The sequence below is a fragment of the Perissodus microlepis genome, chromosome 22 (assembly GCF_051167445.1).
Source record: "Perissodus microlepis isolate ML-2025 ecotype Zambia chromosome 22, ASM5116744v1, whole genome shotgun sequence".
Taxonomy (NCBI): Eukaryota; Metazoa; Chordata; class Actinopteri; order Cichliformes; family Cichlidae; genus Perissodus; species Perissodus microlepis.
In genome coordinates this window covers 29,944,920-29,966,817 of record NC_140481.1, presented here as the reverse complement: position 1 = coordinate 29,966,817, position 21,898 = coordinate 29,944,920, and the positions used below count along the sequence as shown (strand labels likewise).

General features: G+C 41.2%; 1 protein-coding gene across 1 annotated transcript in view; it reads right to left on the bottom strand.

The window, feature by feature from the left end:
• The window catches only part of dbpa (D site albumin promoter binding protein a), a 41,132-nt gene extending 20,646 nt beyond the window's left edge, over positions 1-20,486 (bottom strand). Inside the window, exons 1-3 of the mRNA XM_084918914.1 lie at positions 19,645-20,486; positions 13,732-14,000; positions 12,019-12,217 (exon numbers count right to left, since the gene is read on the bottom strand). Coding sequence (XP_084775040.1) covers positions 12,019-12,217; positions 13,732-14,000; positions 19,645-19,840 — 664 coding nt within the window. The 5' untranslated portion in view covers positions 19,841-20,486. The remainder of the gene's footprint in view (positions 1-12,018; positions 12,218-13,731; positions 14,001-19,644) is intronic.
• Positions 20,487-21,898: the final 1,412 nt, after the last annotated feature.

Here is a 21,898-nt window from a genome sequence, read left to right as displayed (position 1 = left end):
AACAGGAGAATAGAGAACAGCAGAGAATAAAAATGTTTTCCATGTGGCTGTGCAGATACTGACTGTCCTCTCTAAGGCTTTTCATTGTTCGTAATATACTGACTTCTAATTGGCGTGGAGGAAGTATGCACAGTAGGCATCCCTGCATTGTAGTTGCTTGGCAGAAAAGCTACCATAACAAACTGAAGAGAACCCAGACTTTCAAATGGAGCCTTGTGGTCAATGTTTGAAGGTAAATTCAGGCGCTCGAGCACCCACGAATGAGAACAATGTAACCCTGGTGTGATCAGCTGATTGACAAATCTTGTTGCTGCTATGAAACATTAAAAGTGTTGAGGATTTTTATTCTATTTCTGACTTTACTAAATTATATCACACAGCAGCTGTCACCTGACAAAGTGCATGTCAGAATAACAATGTCTGACAAACTAAAATAGGACATTAGCTCACTTCTGAGCTAACTGCTCCCTTGCACAAATTTGCTCTAATTTATGAGCAGTTCATATAATAGTATGGTTCATTTACCGCTAGCAAGTGTGCATTTATCCAGAGAGCTCCTCTGCCTACGCAGAAGTTTCAATGTGTCCGAAGCAGACTATTTGTAACAATCCATGTCAGATCTGAGCCTCTTTCACATGCTTGATGTGATTCTCATGCGATGTCCAGCTTTATCAGAACATCATAATAAATCATTAAGTGTTCGGACCTCAAAGCTCAGTGAAAATAAACACGGAGAACACCAACCGGGATCACAGGAAGTTTCCGACTTGTTGGGCCACCACTACTCGAACCAAACGGCGTACAATTCAGGCAGCACTCCAGTTCACACTGGAGCTGGACACATGGCACTTAGCAGTATGAAAGTGATCAGATCAGACATAACCAGTGCTAGCCAGATGTTCAGATGGAAAAGAGCAGATTGTGAACAAAGGTGCGTGACTAACAAAACGTTTTCTCGTGGCTCAGTCCTTCTCCCTCCTAAGCTCAGATAGTAAAGAATAATAACACTGTTTAAGAAAAGCTTGCATGTGCAGTATGTGATTAGCCTCTTCATCTCATTGAGGGGAAAGAGGAGGCGGATGGTTGTCACCGGTGTGTGCAGCTTTTACCCACAGAAGAGGATGACCGAGAAAAAAAGGGGTCATGTGTTTTCAAAGGTCATTCGCACTTTGGTGAACGCACAAACAGAGGATTTGGAATCAGAGCCAAACTCGTTTTGATGGAAGGGTTTGTTTCTTGGTTTCTTTGGAGTGCTAAATTCTTATCGTCTAGATGGGGAAACATTATCTGGGCATTGTAATAAGACAGAAATGTGACTCTATCATCTTTAGCCTTTTTTAAAAATCATACATGCACTGCTTCATGAATCTGCGTTAGCTCTGCTGCCCTTAAACTCTCTCTTTCCAAACCTCCTCATCTCTGCTTTGCTTTGTCCTCAGTGTTTATTCGTTCTGTAATCTTCACTGTTTCCTCTCCCACCGCTCTCCTCATACCTCTCTCTTTCCTCCTCCAACCCCTCCCTTCCCTTCCCTTCTCTCTCTTTCTCCCTCTACAGCTCTCCTGCCTCTCTCGCTCTGATGCTTTCTGCAGCGGCACGTGACGTGGCGGCCGCACATGGCCTGAGCGTGTGAGAGACAGAGAGAGAGAGAGAGAGCGAGAGAGAGAGATTTCAAAACATGCAAAGCAACTCTCCTGACTGAGTGCTCGCTCTCCCCCTCCAGCACTCCTCACTCTCTCCCTCTCTCTGTGCAGAGTCAGTGTCTGGTTTTAACCCTTCTGTCGCCAGGATTAATCACAATCCTGAATGTTAAACCGCCTGATGCCTCAGCCTGGTGTTATCCTGCATTCTCTCTCTCGTTCCTTCTTTTTTAAAGGCACAGGAGCCCATTTCTTTCACTCTTTACCCGGCTCATGTTCTATTCAAATTCATAATTTATCATCTAGAATTAGACATTTAATTTGACTGGTGATGATTACTGAGGGGTTTATCTTGGATTCTACCAGTCTAGACGCTGGTATTTCGTTTCAGCTTGAAGTTAGACAGCTCTCTGGTTAAAAGCAGATTACAACTCTTATTTATATATATTGTTCTGAAGGCCAGGGATGACCTAATCAGTGCTTAGCTTGTCTCTCTGAGGGAAAGTGAATGCAGAAATATGTGCTGCAGTGGCTGGACTGCAGACTGTTAGCAACATATTCAGATTGGCTATAAGAACTATAGATAAAATGCACTTACATTTATTTCAAAATGCAAAATGCTGTAAAATAATTGTTCTTATTCAAGCTGTTGACCAATCATTGTAAATAAATAAAAAGTCGCATGTAAATCTGCTTAAGCTAGACTGATGTTGTTGCTAAAAAGACAGCGATTTTATATGATATTGTCTTGAGATCTTGACTCTATATAAGTTTTGTTTTTGATTTTGGAAACACTACTCTACTGAAACCACCCCATCTCAAGCACCACTTACTTCCCTTTCAGAACTTTTAACATGAGTTACTGCATCGAGTTACAAAAAACTGCAGCACAGCGGTAATTTAGAAATAATGGCTTCATCACATAAGCTGATTTCTCTCATGTAAAATGCTCCACTCAGGTTGAATCTCATCAGCGTGCTTGACAAAAAAAATAATATCCATCCAGTCAATTTCTCCAAGCTTATAAGGAGAGAGTGCAGCTTACTGGTGCCATCCTCCACAACAATCCCAGTTTCTCATGTGGCCCCTTGGGAAAGTTAATTCCCCACCCCTGATCCATCTTCTACTGCTTATGCCTGACTGACACCTCCAGCTTTTCCAGAGGACACAAGTTTTTCCAGCCTTGTTAATAGACATAATCACTCCAGTGTGTCCTTTGCCTTTCCCGGGGTCTTCTCCTTACTCTGAAGGTATTTTACACCAAATGCATTTCACCTCTTGCTACTTTTGCAAATATAGCCAGTGTTTCTGGTCCATTTCACATCTGCCAAATACTCTGCTCTGACAGCCAATGGGATTGCTGTTTCCTTCCATAGCACGATCAATAGCTGGAATTATGTAACAGAAGCATTCATCAGAGGGACAGCTCAGGTTGAGTAGTTTGGACACACAGTTAGAGAGGCGAGGCTGAGATGGTCTGAGCATGTGCAGAGGAGGGATAGCACATATACTGGAATACATTAGACAAAGGACAGTGGATATGGAGCTGCCAGGATGGAGGAAACCGAGAACTCCTCAGAGGAGCATCATGAATGTGGTGAAAGAGGATGTGTGGCAGAGGAGGATGTCTGGGATAGAGTGAGATTGAGGAAGATGATACACGATGGAAACCCTAAAAGGAACGACTACAGGAAGAAGAAGAAGAAGAAACTTTCAGAGCTTACACCAAAGTCTGACAGTTTTCCTTTTTTTCTTCAAGAATCAAACATCACTCTGCACACAAACATGGACAACAAGCTTATCCTCAATTTCTGGTTGCCAGTGGATTCAACATAGTCGACAGTCTGCAGTAGAATCTCAACTGATTCAACTAAATTATTTGGGAAAATCAAATCGTTTTCAATTGGTACAGATCTGTATGCGCATCCAGTCACCTTTCAGAGGAAGATAATTTCCTTATTCCCTCAGTCACTACCAACAGCCAAATGTAAGGAACCAGATCAGGTGGGATAGTCTCACCTTCACACCCAGCTCGCTCTTCATAGCCGACTGCAGCTGCAGTCCAGTGCTCCTCCATGTCTCACCACCTTATTGTGCTGGAGAAGGTGTCAGGCCACCTTGCACTTGACAGAGCAACACTGAGCATGTGAAATGGTGAGGGGCTGTACTAAATGTAATTGTACTTATGTCTATTGATTAGAAAAACAGGACTGAATACTCAGGTTGTTGGCAAGCACCTAAGACCACCCACCCATGGGCCCCAGAGGGTCTGATCCTTTGTGAGAGTCAGAGCAGAGGCCAAAACTGGCTTCAGAGCAGTGATTCTCAATTTCCTGGACCAAAAGTACAAAAACACCCAACTTTTTTTAAAATCAGCCATCAACAGCACAAAAGAGCCCCAGTTTTATTTTACAAAAAACACAGTTTGGCATGATAACATCAGCTGAATCTTCCAATTAATTTCCAAAGAAAAATCATATTCCCTCAACTTAGTTCCACTCCATAAGCCATTCACTCCCACCTACAGTGGAAAAGGGAAAAAAACACTCCGACTGTCAACAGCGCCACAAATATCCAGCATCGGCTCTACGTTCAACAACATCACATGGTCCTCATCAGAGGACGGTGTTTGTTCAACGGTCGACGCCTTCAGCTGCAGCGCTTTGAGGAATTTTCAGAAGTGCATGTGTTGGCTTAAAGCCGCCGAGCTTTAATGTGAACAGATCCAAACTCCATCTGCTGATGAAGACTCGGCGATGAGGTTAAAAGCTAAAGAAAAGCCTTCAGCTAGGATTCATCATCCATCCATTAACTATACCTGCTTATCTTTTAGAAGAGAGCTTCTCTCCGATCCACCGCTCTCTGTATAGTGGTGCCTTATTTCAGTATTAAAAACACCCTGAAATAGGTACCGCACTGACTTGTGAGGCCATGCACGTTGTAGCTTTTACCTCCCAAGCCAGACAGTGATTGAGCAGTGCCTCATTTGGGTTAATTTTACGTTATTACGCACAGTAAGAGAAAATTTGAAGGCAACTACCCATCTAATAAATAGAGTTCTACTGCGTTTCCACATAAGGATGAAGCATATTTAAATGTAGACTCCTCAAACTTCAAGTCTAGTCCACAAATAAATCAAATCAAATCAAAGTTGCCAGTTTAGGTGCTAGCTTACTTGCCTGTTTAAGTTTCTTTAGATGCATTAAACCATATTCCCATGTTTGCTTTTATCTGCACTTCCCACTCAAGCTTCACCACTTCTGCTTTCAACGTTGCTCTCCTCATGCGTCTGTCTGTCTGTCAGCAGGATTTAAAAACTGAACAGATTCCCATGAAGTCTGGTTGACAGATCAGCCTCAGGCAAAAGAACATCTGATTAGATGTGGGTGGTTATTCTGATTTTCATCTTCACATTTCTTTCCAAGCATCTTGTGTTATCCTTCCTCCACGTGTGTTAAACTGTCTGTTGTGACAAGTTGACATCAGCGAGTCAGATGTTTATTTGTCAAAATTCTCAAAAGTAAAAAAGTTCATTAAAAAACACCTTAGCAGAGAAAACATGTGCACTAGACGCTTTCGCGTTGCAGTTCAACAAGTTCATGCATCTTCAGAGTGAACTGACCTGGAAGTGTTGAAGTAAAGCTGCAGCCTGATTTAAAATACAAGCAAAGGTGAGTCATGATTATTTACTTGAAGCTAGGAGGCAAAGGACAGCTCTTTACAGAGAAAAAAAGGTGGTGCAGCGCTGCAGCATGATAAGTACCCTGGTGGTCTGTCTTTCACTTCTTATTGTTTTTTTCTAATAATTGCACTGAAATGAGAATTTCCTGCTTTTGTGAAGCATCATCCATGAGTGGAAATCAGAATCACACAGCAGGCGATTAAATCAAGGTTAAAGTAGGCCTATTCTCTGAGCCGCCACATAAAATATACATCTCCATCCATATCTCAGTTTCTCTGAGTCTGATTCGTTTCATAAACCTAAACTAGTGAGGTACCCGTGCAGAGGACATTTGCAGACGTCCCGTAAACATGCAGGTAGTTGTTAAGGTTTTGAACAGCAGACGGCTACAGGAACGCACTTGCCGATTGGGTGATTTTCTCAGCCAAACATGACAAACAGGAAAACTGTGGGTTGTTGCATTCATCCAAACAGCATGAGTGAGTGATTGAAGTCATTTATCACAGGAGGCAGAAGACAATAAATAAATACAACCAGCGCCCCCACCTTCCTGAGAACCCATCATATTTCATTTTCTGTGTAACACTATGATTTCTACATAATGAGAAGAACTCTATTTTCTTTTCATTTTAAACACTGAAACAAAACAATTGGACAAAAATACTGTTTCCACCACAAACATAATAAAGCCTTAAAGGACACGATCAAAGGCTTTTCTCCTTCAGCAGCTGAACTGTGAGGCGTCCCCAGAGGACCATGTGCACAGCAAACTATGGTGATTTCTTGCAACTACACAAAATCAAGTGGAAGTCAGTTAAACCTAACAATCACAGTTTTATTCAGAAGAATTTGTTCTTTTCTTTCGTTTTTTTGGGGGGGAAGGAAGATGGCGATAGAGATCAAAATGCTGTTTGGTCTTGCTCCGAGGCTCAGCTGAGTCTCAGCGGACGGTTTTCAGGCTAAGATCTCGAATCAAAAAATGAGCCTGCGAGGTTTGAGGCTGATTTTAGGGAGGAGATGAAATAAACAACATTGCATTCTGGAGCTTAATTGTGTCCACGTCCCACAGTTTCCTGATCACAGGTGCAGTTTTATGTGTGCCACAAAGAACCCCAGTATGAATATTTCGGATTTACAGCATTTTAAAGAGGAAACAGGTGAAAAATGTCACCAGAGCTGCTTATAAAACCCCAGCTGTATCCATATTTTTGTGTTTTCCCTTCCCTCTGAACTGTTCTCCTTTTTGCCCAGAATGAATTAAAATCAAAGTAAAACATGTGCATGTGGATGAGATTATTATTTCCAGTCTATTTTCCATCTATTTCTCTTGCTGATTCTCTCTCCCCCTCTCTTTGCAGCTCTGTAGTAATACTTCAGCTCCACAACAACCTCAGGGATTTCTGGATGGATGCATCATCCTCAACCCAGTCACGTGTTTATAATTCAGAATAAAAAGCACACACACACACACACACACACACACACACACACACACACACACACACACACACACACAGATAGATGAAAGCATGTTCACATTAAAGCCCACATAGTTGCATGCAAATGCCAAAACAGACGGCATTCTCATATGCATGTGTGAAGCTCAGCATACTGTACATACACACACCAAAAGGTGGAAAGACTAAAGGCATGCATGTACACACACACACACTAATGGTGTGTATTCATAGACTCGCACAGAAGCACTCAGGGCAGATATGAAGATTTGCAGCAGTGGTTTTCTCTCCTCTGTAGCTGCAGCTCTATCCTGGCTGAACCTTGTGAATCTCTTTCTCTGTATCTCATTTTCCAATTGTTCTCTCTCACAGTATCTGCAGCTTGTTTGCACAGAGAAACATCTCCTGTCTTATTGTTTATGACTCAGAATCAAAGAACAAACACAATGTCCCAGGCAGATTTCTCAGAATCTGATCCTGCTGGGCACCTCATCTCTCTGTTTTCCCCTCTTTCCTGTATCCAAACCCTCTTTCTGCATACTCAGAGCATTTGATTCTAGTATAAATAAAACACGGGGGAAGCTACGCAACCTTCCCTCAAAATGATCTGATCATGGCGGCATTTTCTAAACAAAAGGGAACGTGAGGAGCAGCACCCGATATGAGCAAATTCAAACCTCGCAACGCCCACAGGTGGGTACACTGTTTTCAGATTCACTGTTCAGACCTGCAGAATATTATTTTTAAATTCTCTGGGAGCTGACATTATGTGTCAGGCTGAATTCTGAGTGCATGGTAATAAAAGTGATGCAAAGCTTCAATGAGCAGCTGCAACAAGCTGATAGAAAATATATGAGATACTGTCATAAAGTGTGTGGGAGAACGATTTCATTTCCTCCCAGATATATATACTGTGTTTTCCATCCTTTTCCTTCACTCCAGTTAACTCTCTGCGCTTTGTATCGAATACAAAAGCAATCAGCGAGTGTATTCACAGAAGAACATGAAGAGGGTTAAACAGGCATGTTTGGACAGCTTCAAATCTCATTAAGTGTTAAGGTAGTTTCATTTTTATCCTATGTAGTTGTGCATGTGCATCAGTAGTTAGCAAGGTTTTTTAAGGCTGGGCTATTTAAAAAATAGCCACTGTGCTTAGCTATAAGTTTGTAAAGCCCCAACCATTTAGAATTCGAGCTCCAACCACCTTGGTTTTTGAGTGTATTTGGACAAGAGAGTGGAGTGAAAAGATAACAGCTAATGCTAACAGTGTGCCGGGCAGATCGTTCAGGAGGGTAAGACAAGGATTATAAAGCTAGAGGTCACGATTTTGAAATTCCATCATGGTGGCTTAGCTTTTCATGAGCTCCACAAGGTTAATTTTCTGCTGCTGTAACTAATAAAGGCAGTGTTGCATCTGTGTGGGTAAAATGTAGCAACTTCCTGTAAAATGAATGAAATTGGCCAGATAAATATGAATGTTAAATAAAGTCTCTGTGTTATCCACCAGTCAAGAACACAGTATCTTTGTCCTGTGTTTGTGTGTGCTGCTCCCACACCAGACACAACTAGCAAGTAAGTGGACTCAACATTCTCACATAGTGACGCATTTTCTTTCACTTGAAATTCGCTTGTAGTTTTCTCTGGATGAAAAGAAACCAAGCCATGAGAAAGCTACAAAATTACAAACTAATCAACTGCTTTGGTCCAAAGCAAACAAACTGTTGGTGTGAAAATACCCTTAAGCACCCCAAAAGCTGTATAATCTGTCTGATTATTGCATTTGAAATTCACCAAAAGGCACGAACACCACAAATGTGGTCGAGAGAACCATTTCAATGATCCAAGAACGTCTTATTTAAACCCTTAACAAAGTTCAAATTTGTGACTGAGAAAAAAAAATACCTGTACAAGAATGAAGGGGGAAATCTTACATACACAGCTACATTTTAAAGCAGGCTGTAAACAGGTTTGTTTCTGCTGACATTTTAAAATGGGAGTCCATGGGGACTGACTTGCTTTTACAGTCAGCCTCAAGTGGACAAAAGAGGAACTGCAGTTATTTGCACATCTGAATCTTTAGCTCTGAAAAGTTCTGATTTTAAACATAAACACTGGTTCAGAGGATTATGTGTAATGTGAAGGAGATGAACCTGCAAATAATAACCATGCGTTTCAGCTACAAAACATTTTAGCATCTTTGAGCTCATTGTTTTGGTTTATTACATCATCGTTACTGTGGTTACAGCTAATATTAGAGCTGTTTTCATCCACTGTATGTAGAGACAAAAACAAAAATCTAGCTGCAAGCTGTGAACAACTGGCTTTTGAAAACAGTGGAGTTAAGCAGATAAAGAGGCAGATATTTCCCCCAGGAGCTGTAGACCACAGAGGAGCTAAAAGAAGGAGTGAGTAGTGGACTTACATTAATCCGGAGCACAAAAATGCATCTTCAAATGAAAGCTAATGCTGCTCTGTATCATCTGGATGTACAAATAAACAACTGTTTGGTGATATGTCATATTCATACCCATCTACAAAGCTTATAGATTATGGAGCAAGAGCAAAGAAAGAGACTATGCTGGCATATGATATAAACGCATTGAGTTAAAGCCTTAAGTCTTCTTGATACAGCAGACACATGAGAGATTGTTATATGACTGTGCTTGGCCTTTGCAGAAGAGCATTTATGCATATTTCTAGGTACAGATATGGCAAACCGTCCAATCCACAGGGTGCTGTATGCAAAGACGAAGACAAACACTTTTTGCCTTCATTTATGATCTCACAGATTAGACCCAGCGTCGCTCTTTGTCTAACCGGTGACATTTTGACGACAAGACGAAGCTTCACAATTGAGAAAAAAATGCTAAAATAATTGTAGCATAGATAACACAAACAAAATTAGGCTCTCTTGTTCCGTCTCCACACATCTACTTAACATGCTCATACAATCATTATCGTATAATGGCTGAACGTTTACAAAGAATGTGGCAGTCTGTTGTCAATAAATCACCACAAAATTAGCTGTGATGAATCACTGGATGGCTCGCGGGACAAAAAACATGACGGTCAGCGTTAGAAAGAACGGCTTTGTGGTTTCAATTAGTCAAAACTGGAAGTTGTCAGGCTTGTGAAATCTCAAAAAGGAAAGAGAAAAAAAGAAAAAGACAGATGGACAGAAAGGTTGTTCTGATGTTCTGGCAGTTCTGGTTCACATCAAATGCAGCAGAGAGAGGAAACAATAAATTATGAATATATAACGGATGAAAACAGCCTGGTGGAGAGAACCGAGGAGGGCCAGAGAACAGGGTGTCAGCCATTCATCGCGCTGAGATATAATTAGAGAGAATCCTGATTTGGTTATTGTTAGAGGCAACGAACGCTTGAGTTGTGCGAGTTAATATAATGCATTGTGGGCCTCGATGCTCATTAGTGCCAGATCACATCGAGGCCTCTTGCACATACAGCTTCATATATGTCTGAAGGCATTAGTTGCAGCACAAATGCTGCCTTCTCACATGAAGATGTTTTAAACTCACTGCAGAAAAAGAAAAGCTTGCTCATTTTTAACTTTGTTATGAATGTTTTTAATGATTAACAATCTTAAAAATATATATTTTTAAATATTTCCCCTTATAATCTCATTCTGGTTAGTAGTATTTTGACTGGTAGGTTAAGTAAATAACCTCTGGACAACATATTAATTTGTGCAAATTGGTAAAAATAAATAAATAAAATATAACTTTCTTAGTCATGAAAATCATCCATCCAGAGGTAATGATACAAAGTCTCCTTTTTTCTGACCAGGAGGGCAAAATTCAGCTAACCATCATACATGGTAAACAATATCTGACAAGCTAAATAGACTAAAAATAAGATAAAATAAAAGAGCTAAATGGATTAACAAGCAGCTTGCCAAAAATTGCTATACCTCTAGTGGCCACTTGAGGCAGGCTCCAAAGCGAGCCAGTCCTCATGGACACCCACGATAAAAAGTCCTGCTTTACAACAGAAGTAAAAATGTTTGCAGCCAGGTGGAAAATGCTTTTAGTGTCTGTGGATGGTGTTTGGCCTTCATAACAACTGTATAAGGGTTGAAATTTTTTATAACTCAACCTTTAAGTTTTTTCCAGACTTAACATTAGGAACAGGGTTGACCCTTAACTGCAGCTCTGAACAGTTTGTCATGCCTTTTGAAGCATTTTAATGCAATTATCTTCAAAATTACATGACTTGATATCTGGTTAATTTTTCACAACAGCTGATTCAAGAAGTCTGCTCTCTAGCTTTGGCTCATTAGATAATAGTATGTTATTAGTATGTTACTTAATTAGTAACATAATTAGTGACTTAATTATAACTAATTAGTAGCTTTAAATTTCGGTGATTTTACTCCCATTGACACCTGTATATAACATCGAGCACCTAGCCATGCAATCTGCCTTTATAAACATTTGTGAAAGAAAGGGCCGAGCTCACTGGATTTGAACTGGTACTGTAAGACTCCACTGTTACAACAAGTCAGTTTGTGAACATTTCTTTCCTTCTAGATTATAAATGATCAACTCGTAGTGCTATTATTGCAAAGTGGAAGCATTTAGAAGCACAACAACTCAGCCATGAAGTGGCAGACCTCAAAGTTACAGAGCTACTGAGTGCTGAGATGTGAGGTGCATAAAAGTCTTAGCTGACTCAATAAGCGCACAGCTGACATTAACATCATGATAAATGTTTGCCAGGAGCTTCATGGTATAGGCTCCCATGGCTGAACAGCTCCTGTAAGTGTAATGTAGGTAGCCCAGTTTGCACCAGTACAGTTTATAGATGCTTGCTAACCAAACTTGCCAGATTTAGCTACTAACTTACTTCTCCACCTTAAAAAAGACTTCAGACGGGAGTCATGGATGAACTAGCAGGAAGCATTATATTAATTTCCCACAATGCCCATTTTAATGGGTCAAAAATGTATAAAACTGCTCAGCAGCAACATCACATTCAATAAAAATGTGTTATAGATGAACCTGTGAATAATTTTGTAGCTCATTTTGCTAAATAATGTCACAGAAACTACTTTCCAAGGACCAACTGAGAACCTTCAAATGTCTATTTTATGCCTGACCAGAACAAACAAAACCACAAAATATTCAGTTTACCATCACACTATAAAAAATAAATAACATACAATTCTCACACAAGAATTAACTAAATGTAAGGACTGTTTTAAAATTCCCAATCACTCACCATGTAGACACTCAGGTCCTCCCATCATGCTTTGCTGCTGTTGAGGTGGTGGCGGCTGTGGTTGTGGTTGGACAGTCTCCAGTCCAAGCAGTGAAGAAGAAGAGGATGAGGAGGACATGGAGGAGGAAGAGGAGGAGCAGGGCGGAGGAGAGGTGGGAGGACACTGAGAACTCTGGTTAGGCACCGCAGACTGGGAGCTCTGGGAGGAGAACACAAACAAAAGCAGAAATTGTAATCAGAAGAAATTTGGCTTAAAGTGGGAGGAGCTAAAACAGCTTGTGTCAAATAGAAGATGAACAGAGGTGCTACACAAATACACAGGATAAGATGAATGAGTACTATTTTCAATGATAAATCATGCAGTGCTGCTCCAGCAGTGTCCAGGAATGGTTCTTTTGAAATCTCATTAGTGCTTTAAGGATTTCTTCAAATTAAAATAGTTCATTAGCTTATAACAGAGCAATGGCAGTATAAGGTTAGCTTAAAGTCCAAAGATTAATCTCACAGTGTAGTGCATGGCCCTATGATCGTGACTTATTCACAATTCAGAAAAAACAATGGGATTGATAGACATTAGCCAGCAAACTAAGCAGCTAGCAAGCTGTGCAGAGAAAGGTTAAAGGTGCACTTACATCATGCCAGCATGATTTAAACTTTAAAATCATGCTTCATATTTGAAATATTCATTAATTATCTGAATTACAAAATGCGTCCAAAGGCTCACAGCAGGATCTTTTCCTACTTTTACATTGCATTTCAATATTTTTTACATTCCTTGCTAGTCTGTTGGACTGTTTCTATGTTATTCCAGTAGAGTCATAATATATTACAAGGTTTAAGAAAAATGCTCTACAGATGCCACAGAAAGCAGAGAGGATGTCGCTCTTTACATGATGTATTTTATTTCGCTCATTCCTCCTTTGGATGCAGCCGCTGGCTGTGAGCAGCTGCAGCTGCTAGTGAATCCGTGGCTATAATATGGTTACTGCTCAGACTACTGCAAATGCAAATAAGAAGAGGTGGATGGCAATGCATGCAGAGCCTGCACTGCAAGCGAACACTGCGAGTAGCTAAAAAATAAATAAACGGGAAAGCGTACGTAGTTTTAAAAAAACATAACCGGTGAAATCTCCAAAAAACAAACTGAATTGCAGTTAATTGATTTCCAGTGATCGTAGTGAAGGTCATTTCAGTTTGTCAACACAAGTCTCTGCAGTTCCCACCAGAATGAGTTGAAGAACGCCAAAGTTGTTTTTCAGGTAAAAAAAAATATATCATGATAAGAGTAGTGAGAGACTGAACTGCTCCATTTGCCACCTTGGCTGCTGACAACAAATTAACACTGAAGGGTTACAGCGAGCTAAGAATGTTTATCTTGAAACTGAAGCCACATTATAACAAGAGCATTTCCACCTTATTAAAAAATCCTGGAAACACTCCTGCACTGCAAGCATTGAAGAATCAGCTAGCTCCTTTTGTGACAATGAAGACTAAACGATGACTGGCCAGATAACTGGTAAACTAGCACAGTTTAGCATTAGCTCACTCATCTGAGGTTTTCTCTTGAGGAAATGATGATGTTCCTGCAACTGTTTCATTAACATCTGTGCTGAATAAACATTAAATTGTCTTCTTCCACTATAACGTCTTTTGGTTTGGTAAAATTGAGGTATGATTCATAAAGTTGTGGTTTTTGATCTCCATCTATTTTACCTGCGAGGGGATCTGGGCAGTAGCAGAGCTGGGCCCATTGCTGTGCATCCCCATCCCATTCTCAGTCAGGAACTCCTCCAAGTCCATGTACTGCAGCTGGAACAGGCCTCCATCACACGGCAGGGTCCTCTCCCACAGCAGCGGGCCCAGGAAGGCTGACTGTGAGTTGGGTCGCAGTGCGCCGGAGCCCGGGGTTCCTCCCACCCCATTTGCTCCACTGGCACTGACACCCAGAGAGTCTTCATCGGAGTCCAGAGGCTTGTCTTTGTCTGAAGAGAGAAGAGAGTGAGATATCTTCCATTAAGCTGCTAACATTAGTTCTGTTGTTTCGTCTGCTCTGACTAAAGTATGCAATGAAACTCATTCATGCTTCTTTTTAAAGTGTTTGCAACGATAACTCATATTCGTTCAGCATCAGACAACAAACATTTTCAGTGTTTTCTTTCAAAAATGGCTCAAACTACAAAACCCTAAAGTTCTCATCCACATATTTATGTAGTTTAATTGCAGTCCTTTGGTGGAATCTGTATCACAAAGGACTCTATATATTAGACACCTAAAAACTTATCTGTGCATGTGCTATTTTGCAGATGCACAGATAGGTTTGTGCATCTGCACAAACTTATCATGTTCTTCCCATGATGAGTCAGCAATGGCAATAGAGCTCAGGACCCCTAAGCATCGTTTTTACTAGTGCAGCTGTGAAGGTTCATAACCTAAAACACTGCTTTCAGTTCCTTAATGTAAGCAAACAAGAATCTGGGAAACTACTGGTTTTTCCTCTGGGGGAATCTGACAGATTTTCTGGATTTCCACTGTCGCTTGCAGATGTCCAGCCACATCTTCTATTTCTATCTGCCAGACATTGTTTGTGAATGCAGATGAATCTTTAGAAAAACACTGAATCGTCATCATGCATTGGTTATTCAATGCAATTCAGTAATTACCAGCCCTCTTTTGTTCGCCACATAGACCTTTTAAATGCATACAACCAAAGCCTGCTCAAATATGTCTGGTCAATAGGACTACAAAAAGTCTCCGAACAAAACCCAGGAAACTTCCCAGAACACAAAACACAATCAAGGTTAACCTCCTGCCAGCCACTGTATCACTGACAAACCACTGAGGGGTAGGGTTAGGCTGTACTTCAGCTACGTGTTTTTAAAGCCTAATTTCAGAAACTAGACAACATTATCTTCCATGCATTTAAACGTCTTTTACATGATTTCCATCTGAGAGGTAAAAGAGGTAAAAACAAATCCATATAGATGGACCACTGGGAGCCTGAACTTAACCCTAACCAAGTCACTGGTGATCGAATGGATGTTAAGAGGTTAATCAAACACAAGTGACAGCAAAAGTAAGCAGAAAACCAACCAAAACAGTGCAAAATGCAAAAATCCCTAACACCACCCACAGTTTCCTGATTTAAAGACTTTTACTTTATTTACCACCGTCAACCTCCCGTCTCTCTCTACCATCAGTGGTATCATCCAGTTCAGAGCAACAATGTCACGTGCTCCAGCTGGCAGCTTCTGAGGAAACATCAGAATGGTTTCTTTAAGATAAGAATCGCTTATCCTGAACTGAACACTGCATCCTAAACAGTTTAACATGGATACAGATAGTATTAAGGGGTGTCCACACAGGAAGAGACTAGCATGGATGTATCACTGAATGTCAATGTCTGGGAGCGAAAGATAAAGTTGATATGACTGGCTGAAAAACACATGATAGCGTCACCTACACCACTGGTGACCTGCCGTCAGCTACAAAGCAATGGCTTCATGCTTATTTCAAAAGAATACTTTGAGAATTTGAAGTAACATCTGATCGATATACAGCCTGAGGTTGGTTTCTTGTGCAATTCAGCTCACTGCGGCTCAAAAAGGATCAGACTGACATGACTTTTGCTTCACAAAGCATGAAAATAATTTTAAAAAGAGAAGCCACACAAGCCAACAAAGACCCAACAAAGGCTTGTGCCACTGCCTGGCACACATGTCCTTATCACCCTATAAAGCATTTAGTCACAATCATTAAAAGGCACCTATAAATAAATTGAGTGACCTTGCACGCTGACCTCATCGTGAAAGTCCGATGGAAAGATTAACCATCAATAAACCATCACCAGAAAAAAAGGGATTGTTAAAAGAACAGGAAATAAAGGGAAGCACTTCATGGAAATATAGACAATGATAGCTTTGTACTCTGCCCCTTTGGTTATATTGTTCAAAAGGATTACATTGCCAAAAGCTCATATTGAAGAAGTGGCACGCTGAAGAATAAAGCCCCATATAACAGCACTAAAAGAGCATATTTAACAGGGCTGGAATGACACAGAGACAGACTGTGAGTTGTGAAGAAAAGTGAGAGGCTGGGGAGAGTATCAGTGAGGCTGGAAACTTATATTTAAACGGATTAAAGTATATAAAGACGTGAGAGATCACAGCAGTGGATGGAGAGATAGGTACTCAGAAGGTGGGAGGAGTAGAAAATAATCTGTCTCTGGCTGTATCTTAATCATCTGGCTGCCAGTGTAGTAAGTTTAGCTACAACCAGAGCACAAAACTCACAATCTTTGCTTTGTGGAGACTGTTTGGTTCTGTAGTTTAAGATGCTTCCAAGCTAATGTTCATGATTTTAAAATAAAAAGAGCAAAAAAAGAGAGATGCAAAATAAATTTAAGAAGAAGAAGACAAATAAGTGAAGTATCCCAGAAACAACATTCAGGTGGAACATTTGCAGCCTGATTTATGGCTATTCCTTACGTTTGGTGGTGCAATCACCATAGCAACAACAACCAATCACTAACAAGGCAAGCTAAGTGAGTTTTCATCGGCCTGCCTGTGGTGAAATTTGTTCATAGATAGCGGGCTGATTTTTCACCACAATGATCAATTTCTCCAACGTGTTGATGCCAAACTGCAAAAGCAGCCACCTCACTCTCTCTGTATATTTACTTGACCTGATTTGACTAGTCTGTGTGTGTTAGCCCTGTGATAGTCTGGAGACTTGTCCACAGTGTACCCTGCCTCACGCCCTGTGACAGTTGGGATAGGCTGCATGCCAGCACAACTCTGAAGTGGATAAGCGGTTAAGAAAATGAGATGAATGGATGGATGATGTGACTGGTAGCAGTGGTGTCGGTAATTGCAAAGTTGAACTTTTCTCAACTTTTCAGGGCGACCAACGTGACTCACAATTCTATTTGGCGGTACATATTGTCATTCAAAATAAATGAGAATCTGGCCTAAATGCCTCCAGGTCACTTAAAGTGACCTTAAATTTTTCCAGGAAAAACAGCTCCTTTACAGTTAGTTGATTTTGCAACTGATCTAAAGCCGACAGAGAAGCAAATTGGAACGTACTTTTTCCAAATCTAATCCAAGCTTTAGGGACAGACAAAAGAAAAAAAGTCTTGGGATCAAAGTCAATTACTTCTTATACTTTTTTGACAGATGTAGGTCAGTAAGTGAGATTGGAGCAGGCCGAGAGCTTCCTAATAAGAAATACAAGTGGTTAAGTCTATCAAAGGGCAAAGCAGTCGATCCAACCTGAGCATACAATATGCAACGATGCATAAGCTTTAAGGTTTGCAGTGACTATCAGGCTTTGTGACAGACAGTATCTAGCACATGAAAGCATTGCAAAAACACATAAAGGTGGTAGCAGCAGATCTTTTTCTTGCATTAAAATAAACATGGTATACTCTCAAGTATATACTCAGTTCAGCTGAGTCAAACTAGCCGCAGTGTCGAGCAGACACTTCTAAGATATCACAGGAGCTTAAGTGAAGTAATTCAAGTGCAAAGGAAAATGAAAAGATAATCTAAAAGCAACAGAGGGCAAAGACATTAAAAGACATGGGGAAATCCCTTTTCTGTAAAGCAGCGTGAGGAGGACCAGAGGGCGAATGGATGGGAGGAATAAGTGGAAGTGACACAGCTTAATCAAAGTGACACTTTGAACTCAAGTGGACAAGTCATTAAAATCTGACAGACTGCGAACTGACCCGCAGCACAGCAGAGAGGAGAGGAAACGTGGCAGTGGAGGCTTGGAAGAAGAGATGATCCATGCAAATAGGAGTGAGATGTGCAAAAAGAAGAGACAGAGAGAGATTTACAAGGGGAGGAAGAGGAGAGGGATGCAAATAAATGGCTTTGGAAAAAAAATAAGTCTGGGTGATGAGAGTAAAAGATGAAGACAGAGAGGAAGGGAGACAAAAACCTGAGAAAATGTAAATCAGCGGAGGGACCGCTGTTGTGAAGCGAGTGGAAGACGAGAAGAGAGCAAGACAGGAAAGTGTGAGAGGGAAAACTCAAAGACGTGCAATACAGAGAGCGAGAGAGAGAGAGAGGGAGGGAGATGTGCTAGATAGAGTGGGTGTTTGTGAAGGCGTCAAACAAAGCTAGCCGGGGGGGGGGGAACACAGCAGCAAGGCAAAGGGCTGCATTGTGGAAGGGGAACAGCAGCTAAATCAGGGGCAAAAACATCTTCTTTATGCCCCTGAATGCCTCTCCTCTCATTAGGAGGATACTGTACTGAGCTGCTTTCTGACTCCATGGAGAGACTGTCAACTGTGTTCACCATCATCTCCTCCTCCTCCTCCTCCTCCTCTTCCTGCTCCACAGAAAGGAGCTGTAGTGGCACCAAAAAGCCACCAGGGGCCAACAACATGCAGGGAGCCACTGGACAGTGCCATTCCTTTGCCCCCCCCCCCGACCCTCTCTGTGAATGTGTGTGTTCAGTTGTAGCTACACTCATGAGGCACTGACTCTTGACAACCTTCTGTTCTTGTGAGGACATGTTTTTATCTCTTCATGTTAAATAGATGTGTTTTAATTGAGGTTTAACTTAATTTACTGGTACTCAGCGGAAGAGAATCAATGCAAATCGCTGCCTCACAAGTGTGCATATGCGTGTGACAGCAGCTGACTGGGAGTTATAATATCCCCACAGCAAGAGAGAGGAGGGAGAAGCAGGCTGGTTAATATTTGTTGTGGCAGCTGGAGGATGGGAAATAATTCAATCCTACTCAGTAACCTTTATTTAAACAAACCAAACGACTGCTGCTTCTGCTGCTTTGGCTGGATTTTTGATGGCATCCACTCCAGATTGTGTTTCTTTTTTTACACCCTCTTCTTCCCTCCTCCTCTTCCTCCTCCTCCTCTTCTAGATCATTTCACTTCACCACCACCAAATGCAAAAGGGAAGCGTTTAATATAAAAATGCAGCAGGCCAGAAGGAGGAAAGCTTGCAAAGAAAACAATGTCCATGTGAGTGTGTGTTGGATAAGCAGGGCCTCCTCTGTGTTTTACAATCACACCTACCCACTCAGTCACATGCACACACACACGTTCACACACTCATGAATAATCCCTGTGACATTTCTGCAAAGAATATAAGCTACTGTTTATTGTTTGTTTTTCAAATCAGAGCTGCAGCCCTTTATTTCTTTCAATATCTCTTAATGATCTTCTTCTTTTTTAATCCTCATGACAGCAGCTGGTAATGTGTCCAAAACCCTAATATAATCAGCTTAAAATCAAGCAGCCATTTTTCCACATATGAAAATGTGGGGAACAAAGACCAAATCTGGCTTTTTCAGTTGAGTAAAAGGATTGAAAACGTGGCCCAATAAGTCCTAATCACAAATTTACAGATAAATTTTGCAAATGTGTGAGAAAAGCTTTGTAAATAAAGTTGATCTTTACTCTCCTTTAGTGCACTTAATGTGGACATTTCCTACATGCATCACACAGACATAATACAGGCCTATACTGCGCTTGCAATACAATGAAATTGGCCTCTGTACGGCTGAGGTATTTCCTTAGTGGCCCTTTAAGGAGTTTGTTCCTATTGGATCCCTTACTCACACGCGCGGAAAAGCGTACACGTGCCCACACTCACCTTTCATCTCGCAACAGTCCTTGGGGCCTCTCTGGTCTGCCTTGATTGGCACCTGAAGCAGAGACTTCAGGTTGGTCATAGAGGTCAGGTGTCCACCTTGGGGGCCACTTCCAGCCGGGTTGCTGGCCCCAAACTGGGGGCTTGTGGCCCCGGCAGGGAGATCCGGTGGTAGGAGCTGGGTGAGAGGCCTTGACATAACTTCTCGGGGGGAATAAGAGGAGGAGGAGGAGGACAGGAGGAGGTGAGGGGAGGAGGAAGTGGAGTGGGGCAACCTGCAAGAGACCGTAAGATCAAAATAATCCACTTAGTGATGCTAATTGACGGGCGCGCCTTCAAAAGGTGCGCGGACAGGTGACGCGTGTGCGCTCAGGGTGTCCACCTGATAGTCGCCAGTCCCATGCAAGAAAATATGCGAAAGAAAAAAAAAACGAAACAAAAAAGAAAAAAGAGGGAGGATTTATATCCAAAATGGCACCATGTTGACCGAGTCTAATTCATCCTCCAGGAGTAGCTGTCAGTCGGTTAGTTGGTCGGTCGATCGCTCGGTGAGTCCGGAGGGAGCTATAAACAATATTAAGAGAGCAGAAATAAAGGCAGTAGAAACAGCGGAGTACAGTCGAGTCGCGGCGGTGGGAAGTCTCCAAGACAGAAAAGAGCGAAGAACAAAAAGAGGGGCGAAAAAATGACAAGATGACGGAAATAAAGAGATCCCCCGGAAAAAATAATAATATCCAGTAGTATGAGAGACGGATAGATGGGGCTGATGGCTCTTATTTTCCTCTCTCTCCCTCTCTGCCAGTCAGCTGGAACCAACACGGGCCGCTCGTGTGACGTCACCGCTCACGGGGGAAAGGCGCTTGGGGGCGTGGATCGTTTGCATACAGCGGCAACGCCCACACAGCTCAATTGACCACGCCTCTCCTTCCCGTGTACTCAGTCTCGGCGCTGCATTTATGACTAGTTTAAAATTTGGTAAATGTGAACTTCAAATTATTTTGCTCTTTCTCCTTTGTTTTTTTCAGGGAAACTGAACAAAACGTTTAATCTCATGACAAAAAATAAGTCCTGTACCCGATGTTGACATCCCCATGTACAATAGAGGTCCTTCTGGTCGTCCACAAACAAAAAACTATTGACCAGGGACTGCAGTCAAGAAATTAAATGAATGTCTATGACTGACAGTTAATGTGGTTACTAATTAAGAAATGTTGAAAATGTTTCTGATTAAACGATCACACAATGTTAAAAATGTTAAAAAGCAAGGATGCAGCTCAAGGATAAATTATATTATTTTGGTATCAGCTTACAATACATGCTAGATTCAAGCTGAACAAAATAAACCAAAAAAAAAGGGAAAAACGCAAAACAATTAAGTTAAAGTGCAAACATAAAACATAAAGGCCTAACAATGTAAATGCATAAAATAAAACAGAAGCTAAAACGATGGCAGCTAGAAAATATAATATAAAATAAACTGTTATGGAAGAAAATATGTTAAAGTTCATAAAAGTATGAAAACAACAGATAAAAATATGGTAAATGTTATTAAAAAATTAAGCAAAATAACATTTATTTAATAAAAAGAATAAGAAAATAATGTTATAAAAATGTAAAATTACTAAATTACTAAAACGCTACCGCTTCTCGTGAATGCAACACACATTGACACTAAAACGTGACGCCTCCATGAAGTTTCAGCCAATAGCGGCCGCATGAGATAATTCCTGGATGGCCCGTGAACACGCCTCGCCCCGCCCCTCTTCTCTCACGCTGTCACTTAAACAGCGAAAGCAGAGCCTGCCGCGTGTGTGTGTACTAAAATGAGATGCAGCTCCTGAAACGTCAGGATGTTTACCTTTTCCACTTCCTTATCTGAGCAATAAGGGAAAATACGATTACTTTTACCCCGAGTTCAAACGCGAACAAACACAAACGGTCTTACCATTTACTCCACACTAAAAACATATACACGCTATTCTTTTTAACAAAAGAGACACTTAAATAAAGGGCCGCCCTAATATACTGGCAGTACACTGAAACCATTAATTTATAACTGTTTCCTTGAATATTGTGAGTTTTTTTCTTAACTCATACATAAACTGTTTGCTGCGAGGCTTCAAAATAATAGAATAAAAGTCATTAAATTGTCTCAAATCTCTAAAACCACCCGAGGAGCAGCGCCTCGTCTGTTTTCTCCCTGTTGGATGTCCCTATCTGACTCTCGCGCTCTCAACAACAAGCACATGGACCCGGC